This window comes from Mesoplodon mirus (assembly GCF_964341445.2).
Source record: "Mesoplodon mirus genome assembly, chromosome: 13".
NCBI lineage: Eukaryota > Metazoa > Chordata > Mammalia > Artiodactyla > Ziphiidae > Mesoplodon > Mesoplodon mirus.
In genome coordinates, this window is record NC_138989.1 from 28,328,515 (window position 1) to 28,353,040 (window position 24,526).

At 42.1% G+C, this 24,526-nt stretch overlaps 1 protein-coding gene across 11 annotated transcripts in view; it reads right to left on the reverse strand.

Moving 5' to 3' along the window:
- CEP192 (centrosomal protein 192) overlaps positions 1-24,526 on the reverse strand; it is a 102,024-nt gene that overhangs the window by 38,413 nt on the left and 39,085 nt on the right. For 8 of the 11 annotated variants that reach the window (XM_082640526.1, XM_082640533.1, XM_082640532.1 and 5 more), the window contains 12 exons: positions 14,970-15,798; positions 14,755-14,881; positions 8,748-8,919; positions 6,838-7,714; positions 5,736-5,884; positions 3,834-4,070; positions 2,342-2,467; positions 2,006-2,149; positions 1,840-1,903; positions 1,279-1,418; positions 1,087-1,179; positions 416-534 (listed from right to left, as the gene is read on the reverse strand). In XM_082640526.1, the coding sequence (XP_082496652.1) occupies positions 416-534; positions 1,087-1,179; positions 1,279-1,418; positions 1,840-1,903; positions 2,006-2,149; positions 2,342-2,467; positions 3,834-4,070; positions 5,736-5,884; positions 6,838-7,714; positions 8,748-8,919; positions 14,755-14,881; positions 14,970-15,798 (3,077 nt within the window). The remainder of the gene's footprint in view (positions 1-415; positions 535-1,086; positions 1,180-1,278; positions 1,419-1,839; positions 1,904-2,005; positions 2,150-2,341; positions 2,468-3,833; positions 4,071-5,735; positions 5,885-6,837; positions 7,715-8,747; positions 8,920-14,754; positions 14,882-14,969; positions 15,799-24,526) is intronic. The other 3 variants (XM_082640531.1, XM_082640530.1, XM_082640535.1) reach the window with 2 other exon arrangements.

Genomic DNA, 24,526 nt, shown 5'->3' on the forward strand with positions numbered 1-24,526 from the left:
AGTTCAAAAGATGGTGACAAGGGTGCTCCGACCACTGTAAAGTAATATTCACTTATGATTTGGGTGCCAAAAAGTCACTGGCCTGGAAAAGGGGTGGGGAAAAGTAGCTTTAATAACTGACAAGGCCAACTGATGATTTCCTTGGTGAGAGAGAAGAAGTTAGTGAGAAACATCAAGATTGACGTGTTATTATTTACTTTTGTCAGAATATATTTGAAAATAGTGATTTCTTACTTTCTAGTCAGCTAGCTGGGTTAAAAGGAGATTTTCAGTAAGCAGAAAGATCTGAGGCTAAAGGAAAGAGGTGAAGCGGAGCTGTACAGGTGAGGTGAAGCGTGTACTCTGTCACTCAGGCTGTGGACCGGAGCACATCTAAATAAGCACAAATTCGCCATGATCAACAGTCCTACATTACCTTTCCTCACAGGCTTTAGGATCCTTTGGAGAAAATGAAACTATAACTTCGTGCTCTTCTCCAGGTTTAAGGAATAGTTTCTCTGGATCCACTGAAAAGTGACTTCCTTGATCTGGGATCTAAGTATTTACATAATTATAAGTCAACGCTGACTTGCAGACACGGCTTTCACACACTCACGCGCCTTGTCTCCCTCGCTGACCACAACTGGGTATTTTACTCCCTCCCTGCCCAGCAATGACCCGCCATCTTCCTTTCTTGGAAAGGATACGTCTTTCTTCTCTTCCATAACAAACTATCCCCTGCCCCATCCCTAATTCCTGGCCACCAACACCCCCTCACTCAGCCACACAACTCAGAAATGATGTCTACACGTGTGGCTCCCTCTCCTTCACCCAGCCACAGGATGACTCGGTCTTCAGGAACTAATCTAGAGCTTGGTTCTTGTACCTATTACATTAGACATCGCAGCTGAACTTCCTAATCATCTGTTTTATGCTCATGTAACACCAGCTCTGAAAGCCCGGGCTCATATTCTTCTGTCTGACCACCCCTGCCAATGGCCCCAGCCCTCGAACAAGGTCAGCAGCAAAGCAACCTTCATAACCCAAGGAGACACTCACAGTCTCAGCCCAAGGAAATAAGTTACAGCCTCCGACACAAATTCTTACCTTGATGTCCAAGTGGACATCAATATTCCCAGCATTTTTCAAAGGTAAGTACTGCCTTGTTGAGGAAGCCACACTGGCAAACAAGTGCATAGTCTAGAGGATGGGGTAAAACAGGCATTCTTTAAAAATGTCACACTTGGAATGAAATCAACCTGAACATAAAGTAACAGCAAAGTGAGGAGTTTAGGGTACCTGTAGGTCTTTCGGAGCGTGTATCCTGGCTATTCCTGTTCTTGCTCGAAGATTGACACTTTTAATGACTGGTGTAGGGTTTGGACTATCAACTTCTATATCAACTCTTGCCAAGAATTCTTCTGCTGAGTCTAGAATCTCTATAAAAGGTCATTCTTTTAGTTCAGACACCAGAGTTATTTAATTCTAAATGCCACACATGGTCCAACACTATGCCATCAGGGGGCACAAAAAAATCTTACAATGACTGTTTAAAGAACACAGAGAGGAACAGAAATGAGTGGAGGAGAAAAAGGAAGAAAACATCTAATTGGTAGATGAGATAACATCAATTAACAAAAAAGACCCCAAAACGTTTTCAGTGGTACTTGCTTGGGTTATCCATAATTGGATGGGTTTGACCCAAAATAGCATGCTCTCTGCCCAGCTTTAAAACAACATAAAATATCTGACAAATTACAATAAATATTTGACAATTTACTGACAGGAGAAATAAGTCTCAACTTTGTAGTTTATTTAGCTACGGAGTAAAGAAAATCCCATAAAACGTAAACATGATACCTGAAGAAGTCATCTGTTTCTTTGGACTATGAAAAAGAATCCAAATTATCAGAAATTCTGGATCCTGTAAAATAAAAAAATTTTTTCATACACAGTGAAAGAAAAGTAGTTTGGAAACTTAACTTCCTCCTTAATTCTAAAACAGTCCTTCAATCCCCCAGCTCACCTGTCCGTCATCGCTGGCAGGCATCATATGGTTGATCACCGAGGGGGCGGCCAGCTGAGCAATCGCATGGGCATAAGGAACAGCTTTCAGAGCTGCGTGGATGGGTTCCTTGGAAAAGGTGAAGCAGCGCCAGGCTATGGCGTTCTGTCAGAAACAGGAGAAGCCGCTTCAGTAGAGCCAATGGTGTCATGTTGGTGCGATGCTAAATTTGTTCACAGATCCTTAACAAAAATATCTACTTTCCTAAGAGAAGTTAACCAAGGATGCTACTAGCTACATCTACAACTCTAAGTCAGTGTGCTCTGTAAAGGCTTCCTCCCCGAGCACAGTACTTACAGCATTAATAATAAGTCTAATTGGGATGTTGGCGTGCGTCTTGTTTACCAGCTTTAAAGGCAGAGCTTTCCAGCTTCCATAAGTCAAGTCACCAAAATCAAGAACATCTTTCTTTTCTGTTTCTACCTAAATTATGGGGAAAAAGGGATTTATAAAAACAATATATTAATAAATATCACAGCTTATGTTCACATCACTGCCCTTTCCAGTCACAAATAGTCAACACTAAAGGTAAACTTACCTAAGATTCCTGGGGCTATTTTACAATTTCTATTTTCTACACAAGTAAATTATTTTTCTGAGGTAGTCCACGTACCCAAATATACTACAGAACAAAGCAACAGCTTAGCTGCGTTACTGTGAGAAGACAAACTGACGACTTTACAAAACACAGTCTCCCTTCCACTAGCTCTACTGTTACACTATCGACTTCTCAATTCCCTCCAAAACATATGCAGGCATTTTTGGATTTAGTCCAAACTCTGACAATACTGAAAATGTTTACAGTGATATCTAGGGACTTCGCTGGTGGTGCAGCGGTTAAGAATCCGCCTGCCAATGCAGGGTTCGAGCCCTGGTCTGGGAAGATCCCACATGCCACGGAGCAACTAAGCCCATGTGCCACAACTACTGAGCCTGTGCTCTAGAGCCTGAGAGCCACAACTACTGAGGCTGTTGTGCCACAACTACTGAATCCTGCACGCCTAGAGTCCGTGCTCTGCAACAAGAGAACCCATCACAATGAGAAGCCCACACACCACAACGAAGAGTAGCCCCCGCTCACCGCAACTAGAGAAAGCCCGTGCATAGCAACAAAGACCCAATGCAGCCAAAAAATAAATAAAGTAAAAAAATTAAAAAAAAAAAACCCCAGTTATTCCCATGTGTAGCCAGGGCTGACAGCCAGTGTCCTAAAGAGGCCTGCAATCCCACAAGCATTTTGTTACCCCAACCTGACTAGACCCAATTTCTTTCACTTCCAGAAAATAAGCAACTGTACAAGAGGAAATTTTTCAGCGAGCAGAGTCTTCAGGTACAGAAAAGAGAGGATAATCTGAATCTGGTGTTTTCCTCCACGCACATCAAACTATACGACGGAAACCAGCTGGAGAATAGGGTTTAAACGTTATACTTTGCTTACAAACATCTTAGCAAGCATATCTGCGCTTCTATAAAACAAAAGAAATAATCTTAATTTTTTTTTTTTTTTTTTTTTTGGGGGGGGCCTTGCTGTGCGGCTTGCCGGATCTTAGTTCCCTGACCAGGGACTGAACCCGCACCCTCGGCAGTGTAAGCGCAGAGTCCTAACCACTGGACCGCCAGGGAATTCCTGAAATAATTTTAAATTTTGGAATAAGAAAATATTAAGAGTCAATGTTTAGCTCAATTATAACTTTCTGGCACATTCATCCACAAATTCATTTTACCCAAATTTTACTTCTAAGGTTGAACAGCCTCATTAAAATGCCAGGTATGACAAAGACCTGCTTACAGTCACCTCGATCACGGGGGTCTCGGCAATGGCAGTGAGGACAACCCTGCTTGCCAGTGCTTCTGCCTGTGCCACTGTCTCTGTGTCAGCTGAAAACGGCCAAGAAGCAATGCTGAATATACATCGGAAAATCCCAGGATCAGACGGTATGAAGAGCACTTTTATCTCTTCTGTGGCATGAGGTCTTATGATGACTTTATTCTTGAAAACTAAACAAGGATAAGCTGAAAGATCCACCTTAAAAAAAGAGCCACATGGTCCGTTAAGAAATAACTTCACAAATGAAAATCAGGAAGAAGAACCAACTAGTTTAAGATCCCTTTTCATAGTCACTCAAACTACCAAATCTAGATATGTTAGCTCTTGAAAAATACCCAGGCCTCATAACTCATTACCTGGAAAATACAGTTAGTCAAAATTATAAGGACTTTTTTTTTTTTTTGGCCATGCCACACAGCTTGTGGGATCTTAGTTCCCAACCAGGGACTGAACCTGGACCACGGCAGTGAAAGCACCAACTCCTAACCACTGGACCACGAGGGAACTCCCATAAAGACTTTTGAAGAGGGCCTCCCTGGTGGCGCAGTGGTTGAGAGTCCGCCTGCCGATGCAGGGGATACGGGTTCGTGCCCCAGTCTGGGAGGATCCCATATGCCACGGAGCGGCTGGGCCCGTGAGCCATGGCCGCTGGGCCTGTGCGTCCAGAGCCTGTGCTCCGCAGCGGGAGAGGCCACAACAGTGAGAGGCCCGCGTACAGCAAAAAAAAAAAAAAAAAAAAAAAAAAAAAAGACTTTTGAAGATACATTATTTTTACCTTCACTTTTTTTGAAAAGGGTGCTGAAAATGGCAGCACCTCCAGCCTTGGACATCACCCTGGGACCTGCCTCCCACCCTGGACATCACCTGGGACCTGGTCTCTGCAGCTATGTAACGTAGAGGGTTAGACTGATCTTCAAGATTCACTGTCAGGCCTCCAAGTCTACGATTCTGACTCACTCCAATCCCTCCCTCCTCACTGTGAACAGGGATCTTCTTTTCTACTCCCACTTCCAGAGACATCATTACTTCCTACATGCTCCTAAAAAGGCCTCCAATCTCACCACCTTTCACCCTCAACCCTTTCCTCCAACCACCTGCCTTTCCTCTACCCTCAGGATCAGAGGGGAAAAGCTGGGGAAAGGGAGAGGGAGAGAAGACAGTCTCATTTTATCAGGTAAATCAAGGTTATCACTAGGACGTAAAAGGGGAGAGTAAACCCGTCCACCAATGTTTGTCTGCAAGAAGCTGCTGACGTTGTTTCCCACTCTCCCTACTCACCGAGGCCCGCAGGGTCTAGAGTCTAGAACCTCAGCAGCTGTAACTGATCATGTGAGAGACCCCTGCTCTAATGTTAAACTGAGTTTCCAGGTATTTCAAAAGATCATGTAAGAACATGATCAGATAAATTAACTTACTAAACGAAGGCATAGGTTGCAAGAGTAACTTGTTTCTTTTTTTTTTTTTTTGGAATAAACGACAATAACTTATACTCAATCACATTTAACAAAACCAACAAATAGAGACCAGAAACTTGGAGCTCCAGTCAGTGGTTTAAGCCAACAGCACAAAAAGCACATTTACATGATTTTATAAACAAGTTAACAATGAAACATAATGGTTTATTAATAAATAGTTAACACCTGATGAAATATGAGAAACACATTCAGATTTCACTTTCACTGGAAGTACTGCAACAAAAGGGGAACCAAGAAAAAGATATGATTCCAACAATTCTGTGCAAAGTATATGGTGGTGGACATGCCCCCTGGTATAAAAGGAGGTACTAATACTAGGCAAAGGAGAGCTCCAGCACTAATCGTACTGCAATTGCTAAGTCAGAGGAGAAAGACACAGAAAGCTCACCTTTTCACCGTTGACACTAACACTGAGGACCCCGATGCTGACCTGCAGCCAGTGGTCGGCGGGATTCAGGACACTAAGGTAGGTTTGTGACGCGATGCCGGTACAGCAAGCATGAGGAAACTTCAACTCCTCAGGCACTCTTACTTTCCCTGGGTAGAGTTAAAGCAGAGTCAAAATGCACACCCAACACCCCATCAAAAGCACAACTGGTTAAATGGAAATTTTTACAGAAGACTACCTGTTGACACCGAGAGCTATGGTTTTATAAAGTGCCCCAGATCTAAATAGGAGTCCCCAACACTGCATACGCCTCAGCAGAGACTGGTCACTAATTTTCTCCTGAGGCAACCAGCCCATGAGGAAAAACAATCAAAATTGATCAAACTAAAAAATTTACAGCTAATCAACTCTTAGATGTTATTGCTATCAGTAATCTCTTCCCTTTTTCTCCTATAAATATAAGCCACTGCCTAACCTAATGAGAAATGACGGAGGCTCTAACTGATTTTTAACATGGTGACCAAGATTTTCACCATTCTTACGGGGTCACTGTGGAATTTCCTTCTGAAGAAAAAGAAGGCAAAACTGATCGTGCTGCAGTGGCCATGAGCACCGTGTCAGGAAAGCACAGCACTGAGCTCTGCTCCCAAGAGTGACCATCAGCACGAGCACAGGCAGCTCAGCCACTACGGGCGGGAGTGGAAGGGTGCTGCCTCTCACTCCTACACGAGTCACCCCTGAAGACTTAAAAGCTGGCAGGAGACTCCCTCCTTCAGGCGGGTGATTCTATACTAGACGTTTCCTAGTTGAAACAACAACAGAATTCCAAGTTTGGAGCACAAGAGAGAAACAGAAAGACAAAGGCAGTGGGAGTTTTACCTGCGTTAAGTTTTTATGTTTTTCTAAGGCCATTCAGGGACACTTGCACAGAAATACGTTATGGTCTGTGTTCCAAATTCAGGATAAAGAGAAAAGTTTACAAGAAATTCAGGCTAATCAGTATCTCCTTGAAACAAACTAGTTTTATGGTCCCAGTTGAGAAAATTCAGTTTTTAAATAGCAGCAACCAACAACAAGCAGTAGCAGAGAAAAAGCATCTTACCAAATCCTGACATCACTCCTGAATCCCATGGATCAATTCCACAGTTTGGACCAAGAGACTGCACAGTAAAAGGTTTGGCTGTACTTAGAAGACTCTGATTGAAGGCGTTAGAATACGGGTTACAAAGGGAAGAGGCAGCCATCAGCTCCGAGCTGATGTTCTGTCCAAGACAAAGGCCCATGGGCACGGAGTTCTGGACGTGCTCTCCTGTGACGACAGCAGGATGACAGCTTCCCGGGAGCCCGCACGCTGTGGCGCTGCCGGCCTGGCACCGAGGCAGTGCTCCCGAGCTCGGCTGGGCACAGGGAGCCATGGTGAGGGGACGGCGTGCTGAGAGTGCGGGGCCCGAGGTGGGCATGTGCTGCCTTGAGGGAACAGGGCCGCAGCCCTCGGTGCTGGGGAAGGAGGTCTGGGGAGGGCCCTGGCCGACAAACGCACTGTCGGCAGCAGACGTGTCTATAGGAGTCACGCATCCACTGTCGGGCACAGGCCCCTGGCGGGACACGGGGAGGCGCGGCGTGGCTGGCAGGGCCCACTGGCTGAGGCCAAACTCCCTTGGCAGAGCCAGGCTGACCTGGTCCAGTTCACTGGGATTTGAGGTCACACCTGCCACAGTGGTTTCTGGCAGATCTTCACTTTTGGAGGAAAGCTCTCTTCTCAATCTAAAGTTCGGTTTTACATCTTTAAGTTCGCTACTCAGAGAAGTAGTTTCAGTTTCTTTTTCTGTGTCCAAGTTCTTCTGGATAATATACGGTAACGCTCCTTTTCCTCTACTTTGAAATGGACTTTTTTCTCTCAACTTATCTGGAGCCTGCTCCTGAGACGGAACTGGACTGGCCTGAATAATTGTGGTGCTCAACGCACCGGTGACATCACTCTGTGTGACAAAAAATGTTTAGAAATTATCCACAGATAAAGTGAGTATTACAAATGCAAACCATGCTGATATACTCTCAAAGAATAGAGATCTACATAATGTTACCTCTGAAAAAAAGGATGGCTTATACAAAGTACTTCAGTGGCTGTGAAATGCAGGATTAAAAGTTAGAAAATCTGCACTCATTGTTCTTCCTAATTTACAGGACAAGAAACGAGTGGTTTTGTCTAGTAACTTAGTGGGTAGGTTTAGGCACAGCTTAGCAGAGGAGGCCTGCACTGCACACCGCAAGTCATATGCAGCTCATTACAAACTGAACACTGTCACGTTCACAAAACACACCTAGGTAGTAAAATTCTAGCTTCTCCCACACAAATCTCTCAGACCGCTCTGCTTCCCTCCCACCCCCATGGCCATGACCCTGGCCTGAGCCTATGCTGCCCCTCACCTGACAACTCCAGCCGCCTGGTGTCAAATCCTCCTGGTTCTAACCTCACCCCCCAGTGCCGCCTCCACTGCAAGGAGCTTTCAAAACATCAACACAGAGCAGGTCTGTGTCCTACTTAAGAGCCTTCAAACTCCCAAATGTTACATCCACGATGTCGTGGTCTGGCCTCCCCTCCTCTCTCCACGTACGCGATTCACCGAAGCCATTCCAAACTTCTTGGGGGCCCTCAAATGCAGCGTGTTTTGCAATTCCCTGCCTCCCCCATGCCTGATTCCAGACAGTCCTCCCACCAAGCTTCACTGGACTCACCACCTGGTCAGATTATCAGTCGCCTCCTGAATCTCTCACAGTGCATTTCACTACACGGCGTGTCTTGCACGGCCTCCACCAGACTGAGAGCTTTTTGATGGCAGATGCTAAAATATTTGTCCTTGTAGTGCCTACCCAGCACGAGCAGAACGCACACACACTTATTTTAAAGTTAAAAGAGCAACAGAAACTAGGCCTGAACTCGAGTCTGAGTCCTACATCAGTAAGACTTCAGCTCCAGAAGCCTGAGTAAAGAAATAACATAAGTGCTCCCACCTGGTGGTCCTTAAGGCCACGATCTGAGGCCGTGGCGGGACAGGTGCTCTCTCGTTCAGACATGTAAGTCAGCCTGCTGATGCTGGCCTGTGGACACGTCAGCTGGGATGACTCCCTCTCACAGGGGTGCTTCTGCAGATGAGCTGCTGAACTGAAAGACTCCAGGGCACACCTGGAAGAGAGAACACCTGTGCCTGGACTTGTCCATCCCTTCATTTAACATCGTCTACATTGGCAGAAAGCCCTTCCTGCTTGCCTACAACCCTGTCAACCTGCACTACCGTCTGTCCCAGCTGCCATATACAACTCAAGCTAGACTCATTCTTTTCATCCTTAATTATCTAAAACTGTAAATCACAGTCCTACTGAATGAAGTATCTGGTAAGCTACTGAAAAAGAAAAATGTTGTGGCAGTTTCATTAATAAATTCCATATACAGTCACATAACAATGTTAGCTGTTCATTCAACAAAAATTTACTGAATACCTAATATAGAGCAATGAGCAGAGCACTCGCCAATTCCTGCCCTCAAAGGGCAAAGATGAAAACAATCAAAGAGATGGGAAGAGCCACACCACAGGAGCAGTGCAACTCTCGGCTGAACTATCAAGCATGCATAGCAAAAGCCCCTTGACTCAGGTGTTATACATCTAGAGATTAATCTTAAGAAAAAAAATTAGTGCTAATTATAAAGATTCGCTAAAAGGATACATCATATATCACTATCAATAATAAAGTAGGCAATCTTAAACATCATGTAGGAGAAAGGAGGCTATTGAAATTATGGCACAGACACACAATAAAACACTATGCAGCTGTTTTAAATCATGCTGTTGACTACTAACCATTGACTCAGAAAGATGTTCAGAATATATTAAGTAAAAAAAAAAAGTTATAAAGCAATAAATAATAAGCTCCTGCATCTATTTAATACATGTGCCATATTCTGTCAGTCAGTCCCCAGCACAGGGCAGGCCAGCCCAACAGAGGAGAGGGCCAAGCTGCCCCTCAAGGCAGAGTGAAAAGTCACACTGGGTGGGAAACACCGTCACAGCCTCTGGAAACAGTTGCCGCACCTCCTGAATACTCTACCATTTAGTTTCAAGTCAGCCCTTAATCTGACTGAATTTTACCCATCATTTCTGTGCACAAAGTTCAGAATACTCAGGTGGCCAACGGACACAGAGAGAAAATCCTATTTTGAATTCTGGATTTTTAAAAGGACCAAATCAAGACAGCCCTGACACAATACTAGTTAGTGAATCTCTAACCAATGGAGACAAAATATTAACCAAATTGCTTCAGGCCCTCTTTAGTCACTGAATAATGTGCACCTGCATGGGTTCTGTATTCACATGCGCATACACACATGCACGCACATACTCACACAGACACTATGGGGCAGCAGGAAAAGAGTTCTGGGTACTGGGGTACGTGCTGAGTCTAGCTCCTTTGGTCGAAATGAACAAATGCGTTTAGGTTGTATTACTTCAAGCAATGAGAAGTGAACTTTAAGAACACACAAACAAAAGAAGAGAAACTTCAGTCCGATGTCAGACTCCAAAGGAAGCCAAAAACTGCCAAGGTGCCAGCCACACAGAACCTCAAGGCAGTTCTGGAATTAGAAGCTCTAAATCAGCATTACGGACCTGCTGGAAGCTGGCTGGACACTGGAAGACCAGCTAGAAGAAAACTGGTGAGCAGCAAACTCAGCAGATAAAGGGCTCTCACCAGAAAGATGTGGCCACTCAACAAATCAACATTCTGACCAACATTTCACTGTGAATATTAAGAAACTTAATGAATATGGGACTTCCCTGGTGGCACAGTCGTTACGACTCCACGCTCCCAATGCAGGGGGCCCAGGTTCGATCCCTGGTCAGGGAACTACATCCCACATGCTGCAACTAAGAGTTCGCATGCCACAACTAAGGAGCCCACCTGCCACAACTAAGACCCGGCAGAATCAAATAAATAAATAAATATTTTTAAAAATTAAATAAAAAACTTAATGAACTGGAAAAACCTGAAAAAAATAAAAACATGAAACTCATTTCACCACAATAAAAAAGGACAAGAAGGATTTCAATAAAAAGAAATGAATACAAAATGAATGTCCACATTGGAAGCCATGAAAGCATAGCTGATGCTACAGAAAATCAGTGACACCAAGGATAAACACTTGAACAGCTCGGCTACCCCGCAACACAGGGAGAACACATAAAGACACGAAGATGAGGGACTTCCCTGGTGGTCCAGTGGTAAAGAATCTGCCTTCCAATGCAGGGGATGCGGGTTCTATCTCTGGTCAGGGAACCAAGATTTCACATGTCTCAGGAAAACTAAGCCTGCGCGCCACAACTACTGAGCCTGTGTGCCTCAACCAGACAGCCCCTGTGCCGCAAACTACAGAGCCCATGCGAGCCCGCGCGAGACAACTAGAGAGAGAAAACCTGCCTGCCACAACTAGAGAGAAGCCCGTACGCCACAACGAAGAGCCTGCATGTCACAACGAAAGATCCCACGTGCCGCAACGAAGACCCAACTCAGCCAGAAAATTAAAAAATTAAAAAATTTAAACAAACAGACCCCCCCCCCAAAAAAAAGCACAAAGATGAGGAAAAAGAAAACAGGCATGGATGCCCAGAGAGGGAGTACCAGCTGCTGAGTGCAGGAGGAGGAGGGAGTCACAGGCAACAGGAAACAGTCTCCTCAGTGGAAGAGAGAACTGTGCACAGGAAAATCAGCCACAAGACGCCAGCATGTTCATTTAAGTTGATGAGAAAAAAAGGAGATGAGTGAAAGCAGGAAGATAAAATGGAGCTGGATGCTCGGCCTCGGCAGGAACGCCTATCATGCAGCAGGAGAAGGGACAGGAGAACGAACCTCAGAACCTGCTGGTGTCCAGCTTCTTTCCCCCTAAGCCTGCAGTCTGGAGGTGGCTGAGAGGTGGGAGTGTGGGTGCAGGTGGCTGACCCGTGGGGAGAAGGAAACCCACCAACAGTCACTTTAGAAAGGTCAATGTGACGCTCTCATTCAAAATATCTGACCAAGTTCATGAGAAAGTTCAGTATCCCCCTAAGATATGTTTCCTACACTTAATGAATAAGTGTATTTTCTTAGGAGCAAAAGAAAAACAGGTAGGTCCAAAACTGAGACCATCCAGCCCAGCATTCTGTCTCTGATTATGTAGTAAAGGGCAGGTGAAGGAAAAAAAATCATAACAATATGTCTTTATAGAGCACTTACAGTTGTTATTAAATGCCTTCATATACAATTTTTTTAAATGTCAAGATCATAGAAAACAAGATAAAATTGGAAAGTACATGGGGGTTAAGAAACAAAAAAGAAAATACTATAAGGAATCTAGAAATCAGAAATGTGAAATGCAAACAAAATGAAAAAGTAAGAAAGAGGCAGGTCACTGTGGTGATGGCAAAGTTCTATGTCTGATTGGGGAGGTGGTTACACACATTCACACCTGTGATAAAATGACATAATTCTACCCACTTGCCCTGCCCAGGACAAGTGATTGCACAAGTGGTGATTCTGTGCAGCATCTGGGGGAGCTGGGGAGGGACATGGGGTCTCTCTATACTATCTTTGCAACTTCCCGTGGATCTACAATTATTCTAAAGTAAGTTTTTAAAGAAAGGATTACAAAGAAAATAAATGCAGATCCCACATATGCAAGACTAAAGTTCCTGGGGTCAGGACCAATATCTTTTTTTTTTTTTTTTTTTTTAATTTAATTTTATTTTTTTTGCGGTACACGGGCCTCTCACTGTTGTGGCCTCTGCCATTGCGGAGCACAGGCTCCGGACGCGCAGGATCAGCGGCCATGGCTCACGGGCCCAGCCGCTCCGCGGCATGTGGGATCCTCCCAGACCAAGGCACGAACCCGCGTCCCCTGCATCGGCAGGCGGACTCTCAACCACTGCACCACCAGGGAAGCCCAGGACCAATATCTTAATAAGTAATTTTAAAAAAACCTTTCCTAAATAAAAGAATGCTTGACTCCACATACTGAAAGGGTGCTGTGTGACAAGGCAAGGTGGCCATGAGGTCAACATAGAGACATAGCCTAACAAGGTTACTAGACTTGAAAGATCTTATTAGACTTGAAAGCATCTTTGGCATAAAGCTTACAAAAAGATCAAGTCAATTGTGAGGCAAAAACTGTTGCCATACAGAAAGTTTATTTTATTAAATCTATGGATATTTTCTTTTATGGCTTTATAAAAGATCTTTTATCTGTTCCTCTATGGAAAGATTTTAATAAGCAGAAAATTTTACCTAAGCAGTGAAATTATCATAAATGTTCAACATTTTGAAACAAATTGAAATTATATTTGATATCCAAGTTACCTATTATGTGTTTCCCAAGCTGCTCCTGGATTTTGCATATTCATCAGAAATGGTGTGGGTAAGCTAGAGCTAAGTATCCGGGAGAGGAAAATATACAAGAAAGGAAAAAACCTTCTAAAGACTAGGAACTGTATAACTCATGTCACAAACAAAGGGCTACCCACTCTCCCTATTATGTCAAGGGCTCCAAGAAATGGAGACAAAAAAGACTAACAGTCCATGAGAAAAATGGGCAACAAACATGAATAAATATGATACAAAAGGAAATATAAAGGAAAAGATGCTCATCATCACTTATGATTTAAAGTTATAATGAAATAAAAGTTATACTGAAATAGTTTTTTTTCACCTATCAGACTGTCAACAAAAAGTTTGATAAACATTCTGTTGGTGAGGTTGTGGGAAACAAGCTCTTTTCTAAACTGTTGGTGGAAAATTAAACTAACACAACCTCTACAGAGGAGTTGTACTAATTTAAATAGGAACGTGAATGCATATACTCTTCGACCCAACAATCTCATTTCCAAGAATTTATCCTGTAATACATCTGCATGCGTGCAAAGTAACACAGATAAGGCTGGGATAAGTAACCTTGTGTAGCAAAACATAAAAAGTGTGTAAAGGATCCTCTATTGACTATAAAGAGGGATGAAAATAAGAATATACACTCATATCTGTGTATGTGCACAAACAAAGACCAGAAGGAAACCTAAGAAACCAGCAACAGCAGCTCCCAGTGAGAGGACTGGAGAACGAGGCAGACAAAGAGCTTAATGGAGGGAAACACACACGTGCACATTTATACACAAATACACAGACACATCTGATGAAGCATTACATTCACACTGTTCAAAGTTCTATGGAGACACACATATACCTGTATATGTGTAAACTTTTGAAACAATGTTGACTTAAGGCATTTCTGAAAAATTAAAAATGTCTTATAACTTGAAGCTTAAGTTACCCTACAGGTTGTGCGAAAACATGTAAAATATTAGGATTCTTATCCTAACCTTTGAAAAAGCACTTATAATCTCATTAGTATTAAGAACACAAATTAATACTGTAAGATAAAAAAAATCCAAAATTAAAAGTTATTTAAAACGCTGATAAGAAAACAGTAGAATGCACACCTTCAACAAACATGGGTGGTAAGAGTGCAAGTCTTTAAGACTCTTTTAGAAAATAGTTTGCTAATCCAGAGAGCCTGAAAATATTCTTATCCCTGACTTGGTAATTTCACTTCTGAGGAAATCAGTTAAAACACAGGAAAAATTTTATAAGCAAAGTTGTTCATCTCAATATCATTAAAATGGCAAACAAACAAACAAAAAAGGTAAAATATATTATCACCAGTATCGACCAGAAGCACCAAATAAACTGTGACAGATTAATTATGCAGTCTATAACATTAATTTTCTTTTAAATGCAGGAATTATTTTAATAAGTGAAAAAAGCAGGGTATGAAAATTTGCAAAGAAAAATATCTTGAAAGAAATTCACAAAATATTTATAACAGTTACCTCTGAGAGATGAAGCTATAGATGACTAATTTTCTTTACACTTTGTTCCAATTTTCCTACACTGAGCATGTATTTTATTACTTTAAAAAAAAAAAAAAAAAAGGTTAAGCACCTACCCTGATAAACTATTTCCAGAAATCTCACTAGGAGAAGAATGACTCAGTGGAGAAGTGGAAGGTCGGAAGCTATCCTGGTCGTCCTCCGAGCCATGTCCACCACACTCAGGAGAGGGATTTTTCAAATCTACCAGAAAGGTGTATTTTCCAATGAGAACAGAAAAAAAAAACCACTGTGTAATTTTTTGAACATGACCAATTACTCTGACACTTACCAACACTTTCAGGTGAGATTATGGAATGGTTTTGAAAAGTCACATGCTTTTCACTGTTACTTGTCTCACTAACATACTCATTTTGCCTCTGATATTTTCTACTATTCCGTGTGTCTTCATGCTCTTCTGACAGCCAGAGGGATGCTACCCTGGGGTTCCTGACTAATGAGCTATCAAGGGCTGGAATGGATACGGAGGCAGCTTTTTCACCGTCACCAGAATCTGGTGATTTATGGTCAATGGAATGTGTCTTCACATCAACCCCTGCACCCTGTCTCTCTCCCGTATTTGTAAGAACTGAATTTGAAGAGTTTATCGTTCTCGGTGATGCCTGGTCCGCGCTCTCTCCACTTTCACCATAAAAGCCAGCTGCTGTGTCTTCTTCTGGCTCCCTTACACTTATGCTAGTAGCACCCAGGTCCACTGCATGGATGTCATGTGTAGTCTGTTCTTTGGACAAAGATAAATCCCAAATATCAGACACATCAGCTCTTGAAAAGTTGTCCATTCCACTTTCATATCTACTGATTTCTGTTTTTTTAAGGTATTTCTCCATATCAAATGCGTTGGATCCATTACTTTTTTCTAGCTCATTAGGTAAGAAATGAGACACAGCCGAACAGTGCTTTTGTTTACCATCGTCCTGAGAAGTCTTCTCTCGGGTTTTATTTGAAAGTGCCTTGATCATGGCGGCGAGCTGGGAGGGGTCAGCGTTCACTGATGCATCTGCGATGGCAGAAGCAATGGTGCTTATCCTCAGCACAGAATCACCACCGCTAGGCAGTTCGCCTGTATGTCTCTGGGGTTTGCTGTTGATGAGGAAAGTGTCCTAGAAATGAGAAAGTTCACATCAGTTCCATGCACAAGCACATATTAGTTTAAGCTTTATTTGTAAGTGCTACATAAGATCTGACTGCAGCAAGAAATTAATGGTATACCAGTTAAAGCTCCTAATGAAGAAAGATAGCTGCTATCAACTTGATTTGTAGAGTACTTGGTCACTTAGAAAATCGGATCATCAGTTGTTCCAAAAAAACCCTTCAGGAGTTAAAGAAATGCTAAAACTGAATCAGAAAATAATTTAAAACCAAAAAATTAAAATACTGAAATTGAGAAGCCATTGAGCCACAGTGACTGCAATTATGATTCTTGGTAATTTCATTCAATTGTTAGAATTATTTATAAGCAAGACACAAATAGAATCCAGGGGTAAAATAATGAAATGGAACCAACAGCAAAGCAATATTTTAAAAATGCAAATTAAGACTTCTGCCTCTAGTAATAGCAGATTAAGTGATGCAAAACAACTCTTGCTGACAGCAATTAGACAGCATATCCGAAAACATCTCTTAGAAGGCGCTGGAGAGCCAAAAAACGAATAAAAAACTATGGGGCCAAAATCCAAGAGAAGAGAGAATCCCATAGAGGTGAGCCCAGTCCCGGGGATGCTCCGCCCCAGGGGAGCTGCTTCAGGAAGAGGCTATTGCTAAGACATCAGGAAGCTTAAGAAGCTAAGAAAAATTTTTTTAAATGATAAATTTTTAAAAAGAAGCTAAGAAAAGCTGCTCTATGGGAGTAAGGGTACAAAAATCAGGTTCAGAGTTTGCCAGTGATGAGGGGAAGGTGGTGACCATGGTAAACATCCATGCTTTAGGACGAGACCACAGAGGGCTACTCCCTAGGAGTAAAGGTGGCCCTCAGGAGGACCGGAGGCCCAGCTCCAATCAGCTCAATCCCAATAACTGAATTAAAGCAACCTGAGACTGCTACTGTTCCTCACTCAGAAGCAGCCAAAAATCCTGTCTGGAAGATCTCCATGGCCTCAAATATTTCAGCAACTTTTCCTGTAAAAGTCCACTCCTCTATCAATGAATGACACACAATATTCCAAGGTAATGTGGCCCACATCACAGAAAAACACAACTGTGGGGCATGCAGACAATGGATTATCAGAGTCTAAAACACATCTAAATCTAAAATCTAAAACATACTTAAGGAATTAAAAACAACACTGAGAACTCAACGGAAGACTAGAAATTATCAAGAAAGAACTAAATGTAAATCTATAATTAAAAAATACAATAAAAAATTAAGAATCCAATGGACAGGGGGTTCCCTGGTGGCACAGTGGTTAAGAATCCACCTGCCAATGCAGGGGACACGGGTTTGAGCCCTGGTCCGGGAAGATCCCACATGCCATGGAGCAACTAAGTCCATGCACCACAACTACTGAGCCTGCGCTCTAGAGCCCGTGAGCCACAACTACTGAAGCCCGTGTGCCTAGAGCCTGTGCTCCGTAACAAGAGAAGCCACCGCAATGAGAAGCCCACGCACTGCAACAAAGAGTAGCCCCCACTTGCCATAACTAGAGAAAGCCTGCACGCAGCAATGAAGACCCAACACAGCCAAAAAAAAAAAAAAAAAAAAAAAAAAAATCCAATGGACAGGTTTAATGACAAATTGGACACAACTGAAAAAAGAATCAGACTTGGAAGAGAAGTCTGAAAAAAATACCCAGAATGAAAGAGAAACAAAAAACACAACAGATCAGAAAACATAAAAGATACTGAGGAAGTCTAACATACTTGTTAACGAATATACACCATATAAAATATGCTTCAAAAATAAAGGTGAAATAAAGATATTTTCAGAATGACAAAAGCGGAGGATTCATTACCAGTAGCCTCTTAGAAAACGAAATTGTAAGGGTATTCTTCAAGCAAAAGAAAACTAATCTTAAATGGAAGGTCAGAGATATATATTGGTTGTATGTAATAATAGTAATCACCAACAACATCATCATAATGTCTTATGGTGTTTAAATAGAGAATTAAAATGTAAAACAACAGGCGCTTATAAGACTAGAGTGAAGTAAACTGAATGCTTTATGGTCCTTGTAATGTTAAGGAAGAGGTAAAGAAAACCAAAAAAACCCTATTTTTATTAAACATTAGTAAATGAAGGAGACAGGTTATAATTTCTTGGGTAACCAAAATAATAGGAAAACATATAATTACCAAATTAATAGAGGAAGAAAATTGGAATAATATAAAATACTTCAACAATACAAAAGAATACAAAAAAGAAAAATACCAAAGTCTAGGTGAAATAAAGTGCATAAAGAGAGCAGGTTTAAATCCCCATATATTGGTAGCTCCAGTAAATATAAGTGGAAAGAAGGATTATGAGAAACTGAAAAATAAAATCCAATGCTATGTTTTAATAAGAGAAACAGCTAAAATATTCAATACAAGGCTATAGAAAGGTTAAAAGTAAAATAACAGAAACAGATATAACATGCAAACACTAACTAAAGAAAGCTGGTATTAATTATGTTAATATCAGACTAGACTTAAGGCATAAAGCACCACTACAGACAAACGCAGTCATGCACAATGATAAAAGGTTTGATGCACCGGAAGAGAGCAATTCTAATACGCTTGTACCTTGAAAAATACGGCCTCAAAAATTTTAAAGCAAATACTGGCAGACTATAATAAACAAAAGACAAATCCACAATCAGCACGAGATTTTAATACCTAAGTAACTGAAAGAACAAACACAACAATTTAAAACTACAGTTTAATCATCATGATTTAATAAATTTCACCTAAATGTCATACAATTACATGACAGGCATTCCTCTCACGTGCAAAGAAAACATTTTCAAAACCTGAACAAATGCTGAGCCATATATCATGTCTCAACAAATTTCAAAGGACTAAAACCAAAAATTCTGACTACAGTACAACTGCCTAGAGTCAATATTTTTAAATGTGGAAAATCCCCAAATGTTTGGAAACTAAGCAATACACTTCCAAAAACTGATGGGCCAGAGAAATTAGAAAATACAATGAACAGAATAATGAAAATATGACATCAAAACATATGAGATGAAAAAAGAAAGTAGGGGATGCCACAAAATCCCTGCTTTCAAGGACATTTAGGAGTTCCCTGGTGGTCTACTGGTTAGGATTTGGAGCTTTCACTGCTGTGGCCCGGGTTCAATCCCTGGTCAGGGAACATCCCGCAAACTGTGTGGCGTGGCTAAAAATAAGGAAATTTATTCCATCAGATGCTTATGTAAGAAAAGCAAAAAGACAGAAAAATTAAGCTAAGCATTCATTTCAAGAAGTTAGAAAAACAACAAATTAAATCCATAGAGAGTAGAAGGAAGGAAATAAAGATTAAAAAACTATGAAACAGAAAAAATATTGAAAAAAGCCTATGAAATAGAAGACAGAATAAAATTGATAAATTAATAAAGTTTGAGAAATACCTGGTTTAAGACTGACCAAGATAAAGAGAGAGAGAGACGCAAAATAGCCAATATCAGATATAACAGGGAATTCCCCGGTGGCGCAGTGGTTAAGAATCCATCTGCCAATGCAGGGGACACGGGTTAGAGCCCTGGTCTGGGAAGATCCCACATGCTGCGGAGCAACTAAGCCCATGCGCCACAACTACTGAGCCTGTACTCTAGAGCCCACGCTCTAGAGCCCGCGAGCCACAACTGCTGAGCCCACGTGTCACAACTACTGAAGCCTGCGTGCTTAGAGCCCATGCTCTGCAACAAGAGAAGCCACCACAAGGAGAAGACCGTGCACCACGACGAAGAGTAGTCCCTGCTCAACGCAACCAGAGAAAGCCAGCGTACAGCAACGAAGACCCAACACAGCCAAAAATAATTAATTAAAAAAAAAATAGTATGTCTTACAAAAACCTTCCAGAAAATAAGAAAAATGAGATCAGCAAAACCTTGGTACCAAAACCAAACAAGGACATTATAAGAAAGAGCATCAACCCACTTGTGAACAGATATGCAAAATTCTAAATAATTATCAAACTGAATCCAATCATCTATAAAAATGATAATGTATCATGACCCAAGTGGAGAAAAGCAGCTTTAATATTCAAAACCATGTAATGTAACTCACCACATCACCAAAAGAAGAGAAAACTCATGTTCATCTAGATAGATGCAAAACAGCACTGGACAAAATTCAACCTCCTTACAAATTAAAATAAAACCAGCAAACAAATATTAGAAGGGAATTTAAAAAATCTGATGATAAATAAAAACCTAGAGCATCCATCAAATTTAAAGACAAAATACTCAAGATGGCGGAAGAGTAAGACGCGGAGATCACCTTCCTCCCCACGGATACACCAGAAATACAGCTACACGTGGAACAACTCCTACAGAACACCTACTGAACGCTGGCAGAAGACCCCAGACCTCACAAAAGGCAAGAAACTCCCCACATACCTGGGTAGGGCAAAGCGGAGAGATCCCTACACAGAGGATCGGTGCCGAGCGGCACTCACCAGCCCGAGAGGCTTGTCTGCTCGCCCGCCGGGGCAGTCGGCACTGGGAGCTGAGGCTCGGGCTTCGGTCAGAGCGCAGGGAGAGGACTGGGGCTGGCGGCAAGAACTCAGCCTGAAGGGGGCTAATGTGCCACAGCTAGCCGGGAGGGAGTCCGGGAAAACTCTGGAGCTGCCGAAGAGGCAAGAGACTTTTTCTTCCCTCTTGGTTTCCTGGTGCGCGAGGAGAGGGGATTAAGAGCGCTGCTTAAAGGGGCTCCACAGACGGGCGCGAGTCGCGACTGAAAGCGCGGAGCCCAGTGACAGGCGTGGGACGCTGGGGCTGCTGCTGCCGCCGCCAAGAAGCCTGTGTGCGAGCGCAGGTCACTGCCCACACCGCCCTTCCGGGAGCCTGTGCAGCCCGCCACTGCCGGGGTCCCGGGATCCAGGGGCGGCTTCCCTGGGAGAACGCACGGCGCGCCTCGGGCTGGTGCAACGTCACGCCGACCTCTGCCGCTGCAGGCCCACCCCGCACTCCGTGCCCCTCCCTCCCTCCCGGCCTGAGTGAGCCAGAGTCCCCGAAGAGGCTGCTCCTTTAACCCTGTCCTGTCTGAGCGAAGAACAGACGCCCTCCGGCGACCTACACGCAGAGGCGGGGCCAAATCCAAAGCTGAGACCCAGGAGCTGTGAGAACAAAGAAGAGAAAGGGAAACCTCTCCCAGCAGCCTCAGAAGCAGCGGATTAAAGCTCCACAATCAACTTGATGTACCCTGCATCTGTGGAATACATGAATAGACAACACATCATCCCAAATTGAGGAGCCCGGAGTCAGTGCTGTGCCTCTGAGGTGGGAGAGCCAACTTCAGGACACTGGTCCACAAGAGACCTCCCAGCTCCACATAATATCAAACGGCGAAAATCTTCCAGAGATCTCCATCTCAACACCAGCACCCAGCTTCACTCAACGACCAGCAGGCTACAGTGCTGGACACCCTAAGCCAAACAACTAGCAAGACAGGAACACAACGCCACCCATTAGCAGAGAGGTGGCCTAAAATCATAAAAAGTCCACAGACACCCCAAAACACACCACCAGACGTGGACCTGCCCACCAGAAAGACAAGATCCAGCCTCATCCACCAGAACACAGGCACTAGTCCCCTCTACCAGGAAGCCTACACATCCCACTAAACCAACCTTAGCCACTGGGGACAGACACCAAAAACAACAGGAACTACGAACCTGCAGCCTGCAAAAAGGAGACCCCAAACACAGTAACATAAGCAAAATGAGAAGACAGAAAAACACACAGCAGGAGAAGGAGCAAGATAAAAACCCACCAGACCTAACAAATGAAGAGGTAATAGGCACTCTACCTGAAAAAGAATTCAGAATAATGATGGTAAAGATGATCCAAGATTCTATTTCCCAGATCCATAATCTTGGAAATAGAATAGACAAAATGCAAGAAATAGTTAACAAGGACCTAGAAGAACTAAAGATGAATCAAGCATCGATTAAAAACACAATACATGAAATAAAAAATACTCTAGACGGGATCAATAGCAGAATAACTGAGGCAGAAGAACGGATAAGTGAGGTGGAAGATAAAATAGTGGAAATAACTGCTGCAGAGCAAAATAAAGAAAAAAGAATGAAAAGAACAGAGGACAGTCTCAGAGACCTCTGGGACAACATTAAACGCACCAACATTCGAATTATAGGGGTTCCAGAAGAAGAAGAGAAAAAGAAAGGGACTGAGAAAATATTTGAAGAGATTATAGTTGAAAACTTCCCTAATATGGGAAAGGAAATAGTTAATCAAGTCCAGGAGGCACAGAGAGTCCCATACAGAATAAATCCAAGGAGAAATACGCCAAGACACATATTAATCAAACTGTCAAAAATTAAACACAAAGAAATCATATTAAAGGCAGCAAGGCAAAAACAACAAATAACACACAAGGGAATCCCCATCAGGATAACAGCTGATCTCTCAGCAGAAACTCTACAAGCCAGAAGGGAGTGGCAGGACATAATTAAAGTGATGAAGGAGAAAAACCTGCAACCAAGATTACTCTACCCAGCAAGGATCTCATTCAGATTTGATGGAGAAATTAAAACCTTTACAGACAAGCAAAAGCTGAGAGAGTTCAGCACCACCAAACCAGCTTTACAACAAATGCTAAAGGAACTTCTCTAGGCAAGAAACACAACAGAAGGAAAAGACCTACAATAACGAACCCAAAACAATTAAGAAAATGGGAATAGGAACATACATATCGATAATTACCTTAAATGTAAATGGACTAAATGCTCCCACCAAAAGACACAGAGTGGCTGAATGGATACAAAAACAAGACCCATCTATATGCTGTCTACAAGAGACCCACTTCAGACCTAGAGACACATACAGACTGAAAGTAAGGGGATGGAAAAAGATATTCCATGCAAATGGAAACCAAAAGAAAGCTGGAGTAGCAATTCTCATATCAGACAAAATTGACTTTAAAATAAAGACTACTAGAAGAGATAAAGAAGGACACTATATAATGATCAAGGGATCGATCCAAGAAGAAGATATAACAATTGTAAATATTTATGCACCCAACATAGGAGCACCTCAATACATAAGGAAAATACTAACAGCCATAAAAGGAGAAATCGACAGTAACACACTCATAGTAGGGGACTTTAACACCCCACTTTCACCAATGGACAGATCATCCAAAATGAAAATAAATAAGGAAACACAAGCTTTAAATGATACATTAAACAAGATGGACTTAATTGATATTTATAGGACATTCCATCCAAAAACAACAGAATACACATTTTTCTCAAGTGCTCATGGAACATTCTCCAGGATAGATCATATCTTGGGTCACAAATCAAGCCTTGGTAAATTTAAGAAAATTGAAATTGTATCAAGTATCTTTTCCGACCACAATGCTATGAGACTAGATATCAATTACAGGAAAAGAGCTGTAAAAAATACAAACACATGGAGGCTAAACAATACACTACTTAATAACGAAGTGATCACCGAAGAAATCAAAGAGGAAATTAAAAAATACCTAGAAACGAATGACAATGGAGACACGACGACCCAAAACCTATGGGATGCAGCAAAAGCAGTTCTAAGAGGGAAGTTTATAGCAATACAATCCCACCTTAAGAAACAGGAAACATCTCGAATAAACAACCTAACCTTGCACCTAAAGCAATTAGAGAAAGAAGAACAAAAACATCCCAAAGTTAGCAGAAGGAAAGAAATCATAAAAATCAGATCAGAAATAAATGAAAAAGAAATGAAGGAAACGATAGCAAAGATCAATAAAACTAAAAGCTGGTTCTTTGAGAAGATAAACAAAATTGATAAACCATTAGCCAGACTCATCAAGAAAAAAAGGGAGAAGACTCAAATCAATAGAATTAGAAATGAAAAAGGAGAAGTAACAACTGACACTGCAGAAATACAAAAGATCATAAGAGATTACTATAAGCAACTCTATGCCAATAAAATGGACAACCTGGAAGAAATAGACAAATTCTTAGAAATGCACAACCTGCCAAGACTGAATCAGGAAGAAATAGAAAATATGAACAGACCAATCACAAGCACTGAAATTGAAACTGTGATAAAAAATCTTCCAACAAACAAAAGCCCAGGACCAGATGGCTTCACAGGCGAATTCTATCAAGCATTTAGAGAAGAGCTAACACCCATCCTTCTGAAACTCTTCCAAAATATAGCAGAGGGAGGAACACTCCCAAATTCATTCTACGAGGCCACCATCACCTTGATACCAAAACCAGATAAGGATGTCACAAAGAAAGAAAACTACAGGCCAATATCACTGATGAACATAGATGCAAAAATCCTCAACAAAATACTAGCAAACAGAATCCAACAGCACATTAAAAGGATCATACACCATGATCAAGTGGGGTTTATTCCAGGAATGCAAGGATTCTTCAATATACGCAAATCAATCAACGTGATACACCATATTAACAAATTGAAGGAGAAAAACCATATGATCATCTCAATAGATGCAGAGAAAGCTTTCGACAAAATTCAACACCCATTTATGATAAAAACCCTGCAGAAAGTAGGCATAGAGGGAACTTTCCTCAACATAATAAAGGCCATATATGACAAACCCACAGCCAGCATCGTCCTCAATGGTGAAAAACTGAAACCATTTCCACTAAGATCAGGAACAAGACAAGGTTGCCCACTCTCACCA